The sequence below is a fragment of the Hyperolius riggenbachi genome, chromosome 6, assembly GCF_040937935.1.
Source record: "Hyperolius riggenbachi isolate aHypRig1 chromosome 6, aHypRig1.pri, whole genome shotgun sequence".
NCBI lineage: Eukaryota > Metazoa > Chordata > Amphibia > Anura > Hyperoliidae > Hyperolius > Hyperolius riggenbachi.
The window spans coordinates 67125106-67140450 of NC_090651.1; the positions used below are offsets into that span (position 1 = coordinate 67125106).

The 15345-nt window shown below is 43.5% G+C and overlaps 2 protein-coding genes across 9 annotated transcripts in view; one reads left to right on the top strand and one right to left on the bottom strand.

The window, feature by feature from the left end:
* Nucleotides 1-15345, bottom strand: part of LOC137520899 (mediator of RNA polymerase II transcription subunit 8-B-like) — a 230312-nt gene that overhangs the window by 186058 nt on the left and 28909 nt on the right. Inside the window, exons 6-7 of one of the 2 annotated variants that reach the window (XM_068239454.1) lie at nt 13573-13818; nt 13144-13484 (exon numbers count right to left, since the gene is read on the bottom strand). The exons of the other annotated variant lie outside the window; for it this stretch is intronic. Of the exons in view, the coding sequence (XP_068095555.1) occupies nt 13420-13484; nt 13573-13818 (311 nt within the window). The 3' untranslated portion in view covers nt 13144-13419. Of the gene's footprint in view, nt 1-13143; nt 13485-13572; nt 13819-15345 lie in introns of those variants that run through there. 2 annotated transcript variants of the gene reach the window in all.
* SZT2 (SZT2 subunit of KICSTOR complex) overlaps nt 1-15345 on the top strand; it is a 414375-nt gene that overhangs the window by 111740 nt on the left and 287290 nt on the right. The gene's annotated exons all lie outside the window — the stretch shown is intronic.

Below are 15345 nucleotides of genomic sequence, written 5' to 3' on the forward strand. Positions count from 1 at the left end.
TTAAAACGTTTGTACAGTATTTAGTTTAAATTGCGGTTGCGACTTTGCGATAGATACGTGACTTGTGGGTTGCAGTTTGGGCACTCGGCCTCCAAAAGGTTCGCCACCACTGTCATAATCTAATGTCCCACCATTGCTAGGTTCATGTAAATTTGTCTCCACCCGGCCGTTACCACACCTATATTCTGGTCCATGGCCCATCCATTTTTCGGTGCGGCACGATAAGCACGCCGCACAACGTGATCCTCTTATTTTTGGCACGCTAGCTGCAGTGTGCTGAATTCTGCTGCCTACCGTATGTACAGTGTACGCTGTTCTCTAGTGCCTGCACTGTGTGCTGATTTACCTCCAGTGTGTACAGTGTAAGGTGTTACTCTGTGCCTTTACTGATTGTAAACCAGCTATATTGTATGCTGATCCCTGCTACTTTCAGTATGTACAGTATTAGCTGTAAAGCCTGGTACACACATACAATTTTGATTAGCCAATTTTAGCTCTGTTCATAAAATTCATTGGCCTCAACTCACTAAGATCATGCTGGAGATAATAAGGCAAGAGAAAACTTACCTCCACACAGTAAGAGAGTTATCTTATCTCTTCATTCCTTACGTTAAGGGCTGGTTCAGACGGACGTTTGGAGGCGTAGCGTTCGTTGGCGTCGCGGCGGCAATGCGTTCGGGCTTTCAGCAGCGTTTGCATTGCGTTCGGATGCGGTCGCGTTTTTTCTTCCCCTAGGGGGACATTACCCGTCGCGGTTAACCGCCCCTGGAAGCAACATGTAGCTTCCAGGGGCTCCTTGAACGCCAGTGAAAATCGGGACCCGAACGTCGCGTTCGTGCAAACGCGCGTAAAAGCTTGGTACAAACTCTGCCATTCACTTGAATGGGAGCGTTTAACGCCAAGCCCCGAACGCTGGCAGTAAACGCTCTGCAAGCCTCCGTCTGAACCAGCCCTAACTCTTCTGTAGTTAATTTACCTCCTCTGTAGTTAATTTACCTCCTCTGTAGTTAAGTTACCTCCTCTGTAGTTATTTTCACATGCAGTTAATGAACAGCCTGTCTTTAACTCTGGAGTTATTTTAAGGATTAAAGAGTTAAGTTAAAGACAGAAGAGTTAACTTTAGGTTTGCCTGAGGTAAAATGTTTCCTGAATACTACATGCCTTATCACCATGGTAACAACTCTAGAAGAGTTATTAAAGACAGGAGATAAGCTTAGTGAATTGAGGCCAATGTCTGTTGGCCCACTTACTGCACAGGGGGGGGGGGGGGGGGGTAAAATTGGGGGTCAGTGATTGACCAATCAAAATTGTATGTGCGTATACATCTTTGATCTATGCCTATACTGATTGTAAATTATCCAAATAAAGGGCAGGGGGCTCCATCCAATATTTCGATGGGCAGGCTCGTTATCTGTAGCTTACACCGCTGCTAAGTTCATGTACATTTGGCCCCACCCATGGCCACGCCCACTCACCGCAAGGCCATGCCCATTTTTTTATATACCTCCCCGCCTGGTGCCCACAGGTGCCCCCGATCTCCAAGGACCCTAGAAACGCCCCTGCTGAGGATTGGCCACCTAATCTTATTGGAGCCACATCTAATACTTTTGGGCTATACATCTGGCTACCTAATACTGCTAATTGGAGAGCACATCAATTTACATACTACTTTCTGGGGTGGGCTTACAGAACTATCTAATACTGCTTATTGGAGGACACGTTGTTACCTAATTCTAATATATGGGCACACAAGGCTACCTAATACTACTATCTGAGGTAGAGATCTTACATGGCTTCCTAATACTGCTATCTGGTGAACTCACAGGGTTATCTACTACTGCTAATAAGGCTGAGGTGGGTACCTAATACTGCTATCTATGGGCACATAGCTCTTTCATTCTTTTAACCTGGGGAATTAAGTTACTGCATTTTTGTTTAAAGGGGACACCTGGCTACTAAATTATGTTATCTGTAGGGACATGAATTTTTTATTATTTTATCTAGAGGCACATGACTATTTGATGCTTTTATATGGAGACATGGCTGCATAATTCTTTGGTCTGAGACATATGACTACTTAATTATTTTAGTAGTATTTTCCGTGCACCAGCCAATTAAATGTCCAACTCGTTTGCATACTGTGGGCGAAAGTGGAATGAATGACTGCACAATATGGCCACACTCAAACGACTTGTACTCATGTGGCCAACTGCAAGATAAGGGCCGGATTTACCATAAGGCACTTTAGGCCCGTGCCTACAGGCGCCTTATATAGGAGGCGGCTCCCCTCCCCAAATGTCCACTTACCTATCGGGAGGGCTACTTATTACTGAGGTGGGAGCATATCTGGCTCCCTATACTCGGGGTGGGGGGCACATCTACTACCTAGATTAATGCGGTTACCAAATGCTAGGGAAAATCTGGCTACATAGTTCGGGGAGGAGGGAAGTCTACCTATGGGGGTGTGGCCTGAGGTGAGGGGGCAGAGTTTAGGGCGCCAGAACACCTGCATCTACAGGCTTTGTGCAAGATATCAACCCAACAGTTGTCCGCATGGATCAGGCAAATCGCCTGTTATCAGTCCCTTGTCTAGTAGTTTGCCACGCACACACATGCCGCACGCACACATTGTCGTTAAACAGACCAAAATCAGATAATAATCGGACAGATTTGTTGGACATGTGTACGAGCCTTTAGGTCTCCATTCTGGTCTTGCTTCCAAACATCACCCACAAGAGCGGTTTGCTGCCTCATATCACAGCCCTTGACAAATGCTACTGTAATGACATAATCAATGTTAATTACTTCACTTGTAAGTGTTTTGTTAGCAATTGTCTTTTGACTGAGCCAGCTGTCCAATTCTTGCATTCCCTAGGGCACTTTCCATGGGTTGGTACTGGAAGGAGGATGACTAACAGCAGATACCTCTCACCTATAGCCAGATATCCCCTCCCTGTACAGGGAGGAGGTACATCACTCATGCTTGCCGGTTGGTTAGCAGGTAAAGTGCAGCATAACATTTTTAACTAATGCAGTTTACACAGAAAATCTGCATAAATATGAACAAGTCAGTCTTGTTTGCCAGCTGAGTATCAGGGGCGTATTGTGGGTTTAAGGAACTGGATGGTTTGGTTTCTGTAGCTCCTGAGATGGTTATCGACCCTGGGAACAGATAATAGTTGATATTTATGCCAAGGCATGCATAAGCATCCTCCACCTGCTTACAAGTGTAGGGATGGGGAGTGGGATGCTACAGATTCCAAGTTGACGCAAATTTCACGCAGCTTAAAATTGGACTAATCAGATGCAACCGGATACAATCAGTCAATTTTCAAGTTACATAAATTTTTAAAATTAGTCTGCATAAAAATAGAAACAAATTGGAATTACTGGCATTATAATGACATTCCCGAAATGTGTGCTTACGTTTCCTGCATGCAGTATACATGGGTACAGGTGACATCACTCTCCTACAATGTCACTCTAAAGGTGCCCATACACGGTACAATAAAATGGTCCATTTTCCTGTTTGTTCGACCAAAGCGATCAAATCGAATGAAAGTTTAAAATCTTTTTTTTTTTCGATCAAGAAAAAAAGAATCGATTATCCCGTTTTTCAATAAAAATCCGATCGGACAAGTTGGAAAAATCTTTATATTCGATCCAACGGAACAATCAAACAAAATTATCTAATCGAAATGGACTATAAAGAAAACTCTAAAATATATTTTTTTCAATTTTTTTTTTCTGTGAATTTTTTTAATTAAATATGTGATCAGATGTGGTGGAAAAATCAGCTAGAAAGATATTAAAGTTTCATGTTTTTTTCAACATTTTTTGGAATAAAAAAAAAAACAGTATATTGGTTCATTTTTTTTTTTTTAATTATTCAGTCATGTAAAAAAAAAAAATTATTTGGTTTCTCTAGTCGAAAAAAAAAGAAAAATTGAATAGCATATGGCCAACTGGATGAAGTTCTTTGACTGAAACTCTTGGGAAGATTTTTCTTTTTCAACTTAGGCCTGGTTACTACTAAGCAGTTGTGATTTGAAAAACTCTTGCTAATGTAATGTTATGGGTGTAATCCCACTTGAGTCATGTGATGTTATAAAAATCTCCCATAGTATTGCATTAGCAATAGCTTTTCAAATTACTAGCGCTTAGAAAAGGCTGCTAGTGGGTTTCAGCCCTTACGATTTTTTGTGTACAAAATTATTTTATGCCATGAATTATCAATATTGGCTTGGAATGTATGGATAGGATCACTTTAATCGCTTCCAGATTCTGGCATTCTGGGGGAAGCTGATGGCTAAAAGTCAAAACTGGCCACGAAAAAGGTATTTACCTTTTGTGGTCAGTTATGTCCGTTAGCCATCAGTGATCCTTTCCATGTGGAGGAGAGGGAACAATGTTCCACATTTGGTGGCAATGCCCACATCTAGTTTGCTTCTGGAGTAGGGTATTTGGCCTCCTGCAATCACTCTTCCATATCACTATACGAAAAGATCCATGGATAGCTCTCTTCCACGGGAAGATAAACGGTCTCATGATAAATCAAAATAAACTAGACTCCTTTCTCTTTTTGGCTGCTAGAATGATGATAGCAAAAAATTGGAAGAAGACACCCTCTAATTTTTTGGAAGTTAAAGAGAATCTGTATTGTTAAAATCGCACAAAAGTAAACATACCAGTGCGTTAGGGGACATCTCCTATTACCCTCTGTCACAATTTCGCCGCTCCCCGCCGCATTAAAAGTGGTTAAAAACAGTTTTAAAAAGTTTGTTTATAAACAAACAAAATGGCCACCAAAACAGGAAGTAGGTTGATGTACAGTATGTACACACATAGAAAATACATTCATACACAAGCAGGCTGTATACACCCTTCCTTTTGTATCTCAAGAGATCATTGTGTGTTTCTTTCCCCCTTCTGCTCTCATGCACTGAAGTTTCAGGCTGCTCTTTTCTTCTTGCAAACAACTTTGCCCTTGTCTGTAATTCTTCAGTATGTGAAAGCCCAGCCAGCTCAGAGGACGATTTATCCAGCTTGTAAAAGATAAGAGAGAATCTGCCATAATCTAAATAACACACAGGCAGTGTGCAGGGAGGGGCCTGGAGGGGGGAGATTCATCACAGAACCACAACACTGAAGAACTTGGCAGCCTTCCAGACACAGGCCGACAAGTCTGACAGGGGAAAGATACATTGATTTATTACAGAGACTGTTCTAGTAGAAAGTGCTGCAGTAAGCCAAAACACATTAGAATAGCTTTTGGAACTTGTAGGATGATAAAAAACAGGATGCAATTTTTGTTACGGAGTCTCTTTAAGGCCCGTATGTCAGACTTCATGGTCAATGAGAAATTGACAAGCGTCCTACGCAATACACACAACAAATGTCTCCGTATATGGCAACCTTGGATTAATCTAGACCATCCAGTTCACTAACTAGATGCAGAATTGATATCCACTTACTGAACTCTCTTGGGCTCCTAGGGACTCTTCCTTTTCCCCTTTCTTTTCTTCCGGCTCTTCTACTCTTTCTCCTGTTCTCTTCTTGTCGCCTGACTCTCCTTTTGCCGGTTCTCCTTTCTTTCCCCTTCTTTTCCCCCCGGATTTGGGGTGGGGTACTTGAAGGGAGAGTGGGATGTTTTCCCGTCTCTCTCTCTTATTTAGCCTTTTTCGTGAAGAATGGTGCTCGGCTCTGGTCGCCGACACACCTCCAAGAATGGAGCTTACTTGTTTATTGGTTACTGTTTGAAGCATACATGATTAATGTCCAGGTTTGGCCTCTCTGGTAAATGATGCGTTGGGCCACCAAGCTGCCAGATTGCTCCCAAACCTCAGTTCACCTTACTGTGGAAGAATGCTCCTCTGTGAAGGCTGCATTCACCTTGTTTAAAATACATGTACAATTGTTCATACTGCTCTTTTTCTTGTACTGCTATTAAAATTCAATAAAAATATTGGAATAAAAAGAAAAAAAAAACTATAAGTAAAGACCAGACAGCAAAAACCTGATTGTCCTGTCTAACTGCAGCAGAGTTCTCCATCCAGATCTATAGAGCTGCACTGATTGTCAAGTGCAGACTGGCATTGATCGGTTCTCTCTCTGTGTCTCTCACACTGACAACACACAACAGGAATAAAAACAATCCGCCCTTTTCACTATTTCAGGATTAAAAATACCCAAGCATTCACCCCTGCTACTCAGCAATAGGGGACCTCAAAATTTTACTAAAATCATAGATCAAAGAAGCATACATCCGCACAAATATGAGAAAGCCACACACTACATCTTAACTTATCAGAGTAAATTGTCAAGATCACCATCAATGGAAGTAAAAATAGCAGCTTCTATTACCGTATATACTTGAATATGCACTTGAATTTGAATACAGGTACTTTGTCTTCAGGCACCAGAAAAATGTTTGACTTGAGAATAAACCTAGGCTAGAAACCAAGGCAGCTACCTTTAAGAACCCCATATTGCTTCTCTGGTGGACTAGTGGTCACCCCCATATGCAGTGGTCCCCAACCTTTTTTGGTCAAGTACTGCTTTCACGTTAAGATCATTTTTCCAAGTACTGGGGAGGGGGTTTTCTCCCTCACTTACCTCCAGTCTCTCCCCAACTATCTCCAGCACTCACTCATAGCCACCCATCCTGTCTCCCCATATACCTGCAGAGTACTGGCAGCGAAGGTGGTGGAAAAGCACCTTACGCAATCCGGGGCGCACTGCACTGCAACTCTCTGTGTCTTACTTTGCGGCAGATTTGGCCACAAATGTTTGCTTGCTGGAAACACTAGAGGCCGAATCCAGCGCAAAGGAAGACCGAGACCTGCTGCAGCATGTTCAGCCCTGGATAGGGCAGGATGCTGTTCAACTGCCAGTACTCTGCAAGGGGACATGGGGTGGTACGGTGAGCAGCCACTTAACACCAGGGAAACATGTTAAGGAGGGGGGGAGCATTAAATACCAAGTATGCTATATGGGAGAGGACAGGGAACGACCACAAGTACGCTGCGGGGGGCTCATTAGACACCACGTATGCTATATGGGAGGAGGGGGGACCAGTAGACACCAAGTACGCTGTATGGGAGGGGGTAGAGCATTAGACACCGGGTATGCTACATGGGGAAGGGATTAGAGGGATTAAAGAGGAACTATATTACTTAGACTGTCCATGGGTTTTCTTTGTAAAGATACTGGAGTGGCTTGCCATTTCCTTCTCCAGGGATTCGCCTTTTTGTCTGAACTCCTTGCTATGACCTGTCCATCTTGGGTGGCCCTGCATAGCGTCAATAGAGCTACACAAGCCCCCCCGCCACCACAGGGCAGTGATCCATGAAGGGAGTTATGATACTGTTCAGAGGTAGTAGAGAATAGAGGGCCATGGTGTGCTGTGGTCCATGTGGTCGCAAAGAGTCAGACATGACTGAATAGCGACTGCACAACAAATGTAACTTATCCTATATAATAATCTCCAAGTGTCTCTGCGTCCCATGTCCCTGTGTCCATGCTTTTGCACTACTGCGCATGTCCTGCACTGACAGCCGTTGGGACAGGACACAGGACGGGCCAAATGGGCGGGCGTGTGTCCGCACGCGCGGCGGGCATGTGCGGTGGATGGGCGCGTATTGCTGTGATGACAGACCTAGAGACTGTTTTTAAATGGGCTTAGGTCGCCTAGTAACTTATCAAAACTGATTTTCTATTTTTCAGTATTACTTTAAAATGTAGTTTGCCCATTGTAAAATCTTTCTTCGGTCTGATTTACTTTCTTAAATTTATCACAACATTGGCAACATTATTACTGCAGGCAAAGTGGATCACAGTGAGATTTAAAAGTGCACCTGAAGTGAGAGGGATATGGAGGCCACCATATCCATTTCCTCTTAAACTATACTGGTTGCCTGCTGTCCATTCAGGCTTCAGTAATGAATCACACACCAGAAACAAATATGCAGCTAATCCAGTCAGACTTCAGACAGAGCATCTGATAAGCTGCATGCTTGTTCAGGGTCTATGGCTAAAAGTATTTGAGGTAGAAGGACAGCCAGGGAATGTGCATTGTTAAATGGAAATACTGTAAATGTGGCAGCTTCCATAGCCCTCATTTCAGTCCTCTGGAGTAGAATGCTGTGACATCATAGCCTAGGCTAAGCGTCCCTGGGACGCAGATAGGTCTGAGAAGTAAACATGCATGGTGCACAGAAGGGACTGAGATATTTGGGCTTGATTCATTAAGCTGCACTGCTAAAGCAGCACACTGTAATGTGAAGGAGGGGCCGCTAATGCATGCCTTACATGGCAGCGCTCGCTGCTATGTAAGGAGCGTGTTGTCCTTAGGAGCGTGTCTTCCTATATAGTTACTATGTATAGGAAGACACGCTCCTATCTAAGTAAGGGATGCTCCTTACATAGCAGCGAGCGCTGCTTTATAAGGTATGCATTAGCGGCTGCTCCTTCACATTAAGGTGCGCTGCTTTAGCAGTGCAGCTTAATGAATCCAGCCCAATGAGGCATGAGGTACAGAGAAGGTAGATGTGTTAGATGTGATGAGGTAGGAGATACAGCCAGGACCGATATATTTTAGTGTTAGAGCTAGGACCCTTTTACACTATAAGGTGTGCGCTGCTTTATATTGTACCGCATTGCACAATCTTTCCAATGCAGCATGGCTAACATTTGGTCATGAATGACAGACGTGTGCGCTGTCCAGAATACAGCAGTGCGTTGTGCGCTGCACCTGAGAAAGTGTGAAAGGACCCATTTAAAACAACTGGTCCTCTCTACACTGTTCGTTGTGGTGCTGCATGCATTAGTGCATGCAGTGTGAAGGTGGCTTTAAAGACCCATAACCACGTTGATTTGAACTCGGCCGTGGCGGACAATAACAGACCAGTACGGGTACAGCGACCCACAACACTCGCTAATGATAGGGCATGTCGAATCTTTAGGGATGCACAATTTTTATCTTGGCCCATCCCAACGCATAGCAACATACGTGTCCGCAGCCAGAAGCTGATGACGGGTATGTACAGCGTCATGTGTGCTCTGTTGCCCCTGCAGAGATCGGTACCCGATCCAGCAGACCCTCGGTAGGTGAGCATCTAGCTTTATGACAAGCAGATACAGAGACCACCAAGGGGTAATGAAATATAAAGGGTGTAGCATGCCATAATGAGATGAGTAAGAGCAGCATTTTATCATTCTGTTGCTGTGTAATAAAAGGGCATGGCTGGTGAAGAGTGACAAATCCTGAGTACCTGTCAGATGGTAATAATGAGATAAGAGTTACAGAAGCCACTTAGGTATAATGAGGTACCAGTTACAGGAAGTATAATGAAATATGAGATAATTGGAGCACTGAGATATAATAAGGTAGGTGTTACTTAGAGAGCGGAGATATAATGAGATATAAGTTACACAGAGTTATAAAAACAATTAAGATTTTTGAGGTGTGTCTTGGAATTTGTTACACATTTATCCACATTAATGTTGTCACTGTAATTACCAATTCTGTATTTTGTACCAACTCTGTATTTTGTATACAGGTGTATACCAATGTTTGCATTATTTTGTATCCCATGTTTGTTTCTTACTTTGTACAGCGCCACGCAAAATGTTGGCGCTTTATAAATCAATAATAATACAAAGAGGTTTGAGGTTCCAAGAGTACAGAGAGAAATAAGATATATAAGCTTCAATTCATAAAGGGCTTTTTGATGTAATAAAAAAAAATAAATCAAATAGGTCGGTATAATACCACCTTTGGTATTTTAAACTTTTTCTCTAATTCATAAAGATTTTCTGTAAAAAAGATGGAAGATCTGCTCAACTGGTCGATTTTTATTTAAAAAGGCAAAGATACTGGACATGGCAAACCATTTCACGCGTATCGGAGCATACACACACACCGACTCCAGGTACCCAAAATGGCTCAGACTCCAACTCCTTAATCTAATACTAACAAAACAAAATCATCCAACTCAAGACTCCTCAGTTTATGAAACCACCGACTCCAGGTACCCAAAATTGCTCCAACTCAGACTTCACAGTCCTGCTTCTGTGCAGTGACAGCATTACAATAGTAAGAGGCATCCCCAGCAACCCTTAAAGTGGAACTGAAGTGACAGGTATATGGAGGCTGCCATATTTATTTCCTTTTAATCATCACCAGTTGCAGGCAGCCCTGCTAGTCTATTTCTCTGCAGTAGTATCTGAATAACACCAGAAACCAGCATGCAGCTAGTCTTGTCAGATCTGACTTTAAAGTCTGAAACACCTGAGCTGCTGCATGCTTGTTCAGGGGCTATGGCTAATAGTATTAGAGGCAGAGGATCAGCAGGGCTGCCAGGCAACTGGTATTGCTTAAAAGGAAATATACATGGCAGCCTCCATATACCTTTCTCTTCAGTTCCCCTTTAAAGCCCCATCTACACCATACAATTTTTTGTCCAATTCAATTCGATTCATTCCAACGTGTCCCATCGGGATTCAATTTACCATTGTTTTGCAATGGCAAATTGAATCGAATCCTGATTGGACATGTCGGATTAAATCGAATCAATGAATTGGACAAAAAAAAATAAAAAAATAAATAAAAAATAGTATGGTGTAGATGGGGATTTAGACCTACATGTCCCCTTCTAGTCCCTCTGAATCTATTAAGTCTTTCTTAACATTTTGTTTAATGGCTAGAGTTTAGATGAACTTCCAATAAACATAGGACACATCATACTTAGATGATTTCACCAGTTGCTCTTCAGCATCTTCAAACAGGAATCTAAAGGGTTACTGTCCAAAGGGCTGCAGAGGAAATCTATTTTGTGCCAGCTCTCTTCTCTGCTGCCTGGGGGAGAAAAACGTGTCCCTCCTCACAGCATATCGGCACCAATAGAGGGAGTAGCAGGAGGGGGAGGAGTTTCCTATTGGCTCTCTGTTTCAGTGAACATCCCTTCCTTCGGTCCCCTGCATTATGCCTGTTAAAAGCCCCGTTAAAAGCTGCAACTCTGTTCAGTCGCAGAATACTGCGCATGCACAGTACTGGACGTGTACCTACCCGATCGTGCTTCTGTGGTGGTGGTGGGGGGGGGCGCATTCTGTGCATGTGCAGTTTGTAAGACTTGTAACTGCACTTGCGCAGAACGTTCTTGGCTACGAGACCGTGAAGGAGGAGACAGCGCAACGACCCACAACCCTGCTGGATTTTGGACTTCACAGAAGCTCAGCGGATTGGCCCAGGAGGACATCAAGGGAGCCTACAGACTAAAAGGGCCAGGAAGAAGCCATAGGTAAGTACAAATCATTTTCTTCTTATTTCAGGATTACATTAAGAGGCAGTTCACAGTGTAAAGTTAATCAACAGGAACATTTGTTAGAGGTTTAACAACATTATTACCTAAACTGCAGTATAGTAAAGCAACCACAAGACGTCACTGTCTGTAAAATTATGCAATGATCTCTATGGTATTGTGATTTCCTGTATTCTCAGTGTGTTCCTCTCTGTTCTAAGTAAGCTGCATTACCTGATGGTGTGTATGATATAGGATGTATCTGGCAAGATTTCCAATGCATCATCCCCTATTTGTAATTATGGAATTTTTTTTTTACAAATCTCAACCATCTGGCAACTAAAAAAAATCCCCAAATTACAATCTTTCCCTTCTCTTTCTTCAGTTGGCCTTTCAGTTGTAAAAATATACCAAATATACCACTTATACACTGACGATACCCAGATCTACATTGCAGCACCCGACTTGGATAGCTTAACAGCTCGTGTTCCGGACTGCCTCAATGCAATCTCCTCTTTCATGTCCTCCCGTTTACTGAAACTAAATATGAACAAGACTGAAATAGTAGTCTTCCCACCTCACAACTCAATGCCCCTGCCAGACATCACTATTTCTGTTGATGGCACCTCCATAACACCTGTCCCCCAGGTTCGCTGTCCAGGTGTAATTTTGGACTCAAGACTCACATTCAAACCACACATTGACAAACTACCCTCTTGTCGCCTCCACCTAAAAAACATCTCCCGCATCCGCCCTTTTCTAACACAGGACACGACCAAACTTCTGGTGCACGGCCTGATTATTTCCCGACTAGACTATTGCAACTCTCTGCTCTACGGCCTCCCTGCCAACAGTTTTGCCCCGCTGCACGACTCATCCACCTCATCTCCAGCCCAATTCCCCTCTGCCAGTCCCTTCACTGGCTGCCAGTTACACAAAGGATACAATTTAAAATTCTTACTCTCGCTTACAAAGCTCTCCACAACATAGCTCCTTCCTATCTAAATCAACTTATTTCCAGATACCATCCTACATATCTGCTCTGCTAACGATATACTGTCTTCTTCCCTGATCACCTCTTCCCACTCCCGCTTGCAAGACTTCTCTCGATCCTCTCCACTCCTCTGGAACACTCTCCCTCAACACATCCGCCACTCACCCACACTTATTTTTAGGCGCAATCTGAAAACTCAGCTCTTCAAGCAAGCATACTCCCCTACCTAGGACACCGTCCTCTGACCACCATTTCTACCACTCCAAACCCAGCTTCTGTTTACCTACTGTCCTATACCTTAAATGTTTAGACAGTAAGGCCTTTTGTCCAGGGCTCTCTTCCCCTTTTGTCTCACAATGCTGTGTAATGGGTGTACATACCCCGCACCTTTTGTAAAGACATGTAGTTAATTTGTTCACTGTATTAGCTGTTATGCTGGGGATACACGGTAAGTTTTGTACAGTGTATCGAGCCGCTCAACATATTCCGGCGCGTCCCCGCGGGCGCCCGGATCGATTCCCGCGCGGGCTGCTTCTTATCTTCTGCTCGTTTCTTCTATTGTTCTGCCCACCGGTATCGAGCGCAGAATCGATCCGGCGGGGTATCGGACACGTCGGAAATTATCAATCGAGCCATCAGCTGCTCGATTGATTAAAAAAACGTACCATGTATCCCCAAGCATTACACCCTCTTGTCTTGTATTGTATACTCTCTGTATTGTTATACCTTGTATGCTATTGTACAGCGCCATGGAAGATGCTGGCGCTATATAAAAATCAAAAATAATAAAAGAAGTCACAGCACAAGTATACAGGTGGAATTGAAAATGACCTAAACAATGACAGAAAATTTCTACAAAACATTTATTAGCTTAGACTGTGGTGCACTAAATGTTTACAAAACAAAAACCAAAAACAAACAAAAAGCAGCAAAATGTGATCCTTTCTTGTAACTCTGCAATTAAGGATACTTAACATTTGAAAGTCAATTATTTGCAGTAAGTTTCTGTACAGAGGACACTGGTCATCAGTCTCAGACTGCAGAACAAAGAAGGGCGCTCAGGAAGTTGGAAAATCCATTGGAATCCTCAGAGTTGGCAGTAAAGCTCTATCACTCGGGCACAGTTCATCGCTGGTAAGGGTGCATGGAGGCTGACTTAATGTTGGTTTTAATATTGCTAGTCATCTTTCCTGGAAAGTAAACAATGAGCAGTGTATTAGTTTAAACTGGTAAAATGGTAGCCAACACATAAACATGTGACCCAAGACTGGTTAATACCTGGCTGCCCACCCTGTGCCATCTGTACACCAGGCATGTGTTGCTGCTGGTTAGGAGGCATGGACATGGGTCCTGACTGCATGGTGGCTGCTCCCTGTAACATCCCACTGGCACCAGCCTGTCCTGGACCCATTGGACCACCAGGTCCTGTGGGGCGGCGATTAGAGAGGCCTTTTCCAAAGGCGACAGCAGCCACAAGGGCATTTGTGTCTGTGGGGTTGTAGGTTGCCTTGTTTTGTCGTAAACCTAAAGAAGAGTAAGGCATTGTGTAACATAATCACGTAACAGAGCTGTACACCAGCCAGATATAAACGGTCACTGTTTAATTCAGATATGTATTTATGTAAGCTGAGATGCTCACCCTGACAAATCAAAAAGAAAGTAAATCTGCATCTGAACACTCATCCTACTGTATAGTACATAAATTGTGGCAACGCACTACCACTTACCCACGTCATGTGTGTGCATGATGACATCAAAAGAGCCCGGGTGGGCAACAGCCAGGCTGCTCTTTCACCCTGCTCTGTGTAGCAATGCAATGGTGGGTGAGAGATTGCATGGGGGGAGGGGAGGGGGTTAAAAGGCCAGGAGTGCATCAATTAAAAAAAAAAAAAAAATATGAATGACAGGGCTCAGAGCTGCAGGGTAGGTTAGGCTCTAGTCCTATGGCAGCAATAATTAAGGTGAAAAGGCGGAGCCTGGAGAAAAGGTTGGATTTGGTAGAAAGGAATGCTTTTCTTTTATGCCGGACACATTTCTGATACAAGAGGAAGAGCAACCTTACACAGAGGAGCAGTTTTAAAAAGAAAGCTGGAGCCACTTACCAGAGCACTGAATGAGAATAATTTATTTTAACAGATGAAATCTGATTTGCAGTTTTGGGCAACTGCTCAGTAGGGATGACCCTGCCTAGAAGAGCTCACCAACAAACACAAGATCAGTTTGATCGACTGATAGATTTGAAGGTTCCGATTTGCTGTGATGACTTCTTGGTTTAATGCATGACCATGACCACCAAATCGGAACCTTACAACTCTATTGGCTGATCAAACTGACCACATGCTTCTCCATGAGTTCTCCTAGGCAGCGCCATCCCAACTGCTCATTGTTTGCCCCAGTCTCAATAGATCAGCCGGTTTGAGCTTACTATGGATGAGACACTACAGTGATGACTCCTCAGGGCCCTTTCACATTGAGGCGGTGTAGTAATTTTACCGCACCCTACCACAGAATAATGAAAGTCTATGGAGTAGTTCACACTCTCTTGCACGTCTCCGCAAGTCTATGGTAATGCATGTACATTTAAAAAACCCGTAGCAGTTATCAGCGCCACGCATGCGTGGAAGCGTATTTTAGAAATATGCTTCTGCGCACGTCATTGATTGCTGAACAGGAAGCGAGCGTCACTTCCTGCTTGGCCCGGATGCCAGATGGGGATTACTACATACTAACACGGTAATCCCCGAAGGCCTGTTCCAATCTGCAGTGTGAAGCTGGCCTCAGTGTGCTGCTGCTCTGCACTGTCCAATAAGAATGTCCTGACCTGTTCAAGAAAAAGAACTCAAGTCTGATAGCTTATTATGCTACTGAAAGCCATCTGATTTATAATATTGGTGGGCACACTAAGAGCTCGTTCACACTATGAGCGGTTCCATTTTTTTAAGCGCTTGTGCAATGTTTTCGTACGAGAGTGTTCACATGTAAGCGTTTCGATTTCTTTGAAAATCGCAAATGCACTACATGTACCATTTTCTGAGCGCTTTGGCTCAATAG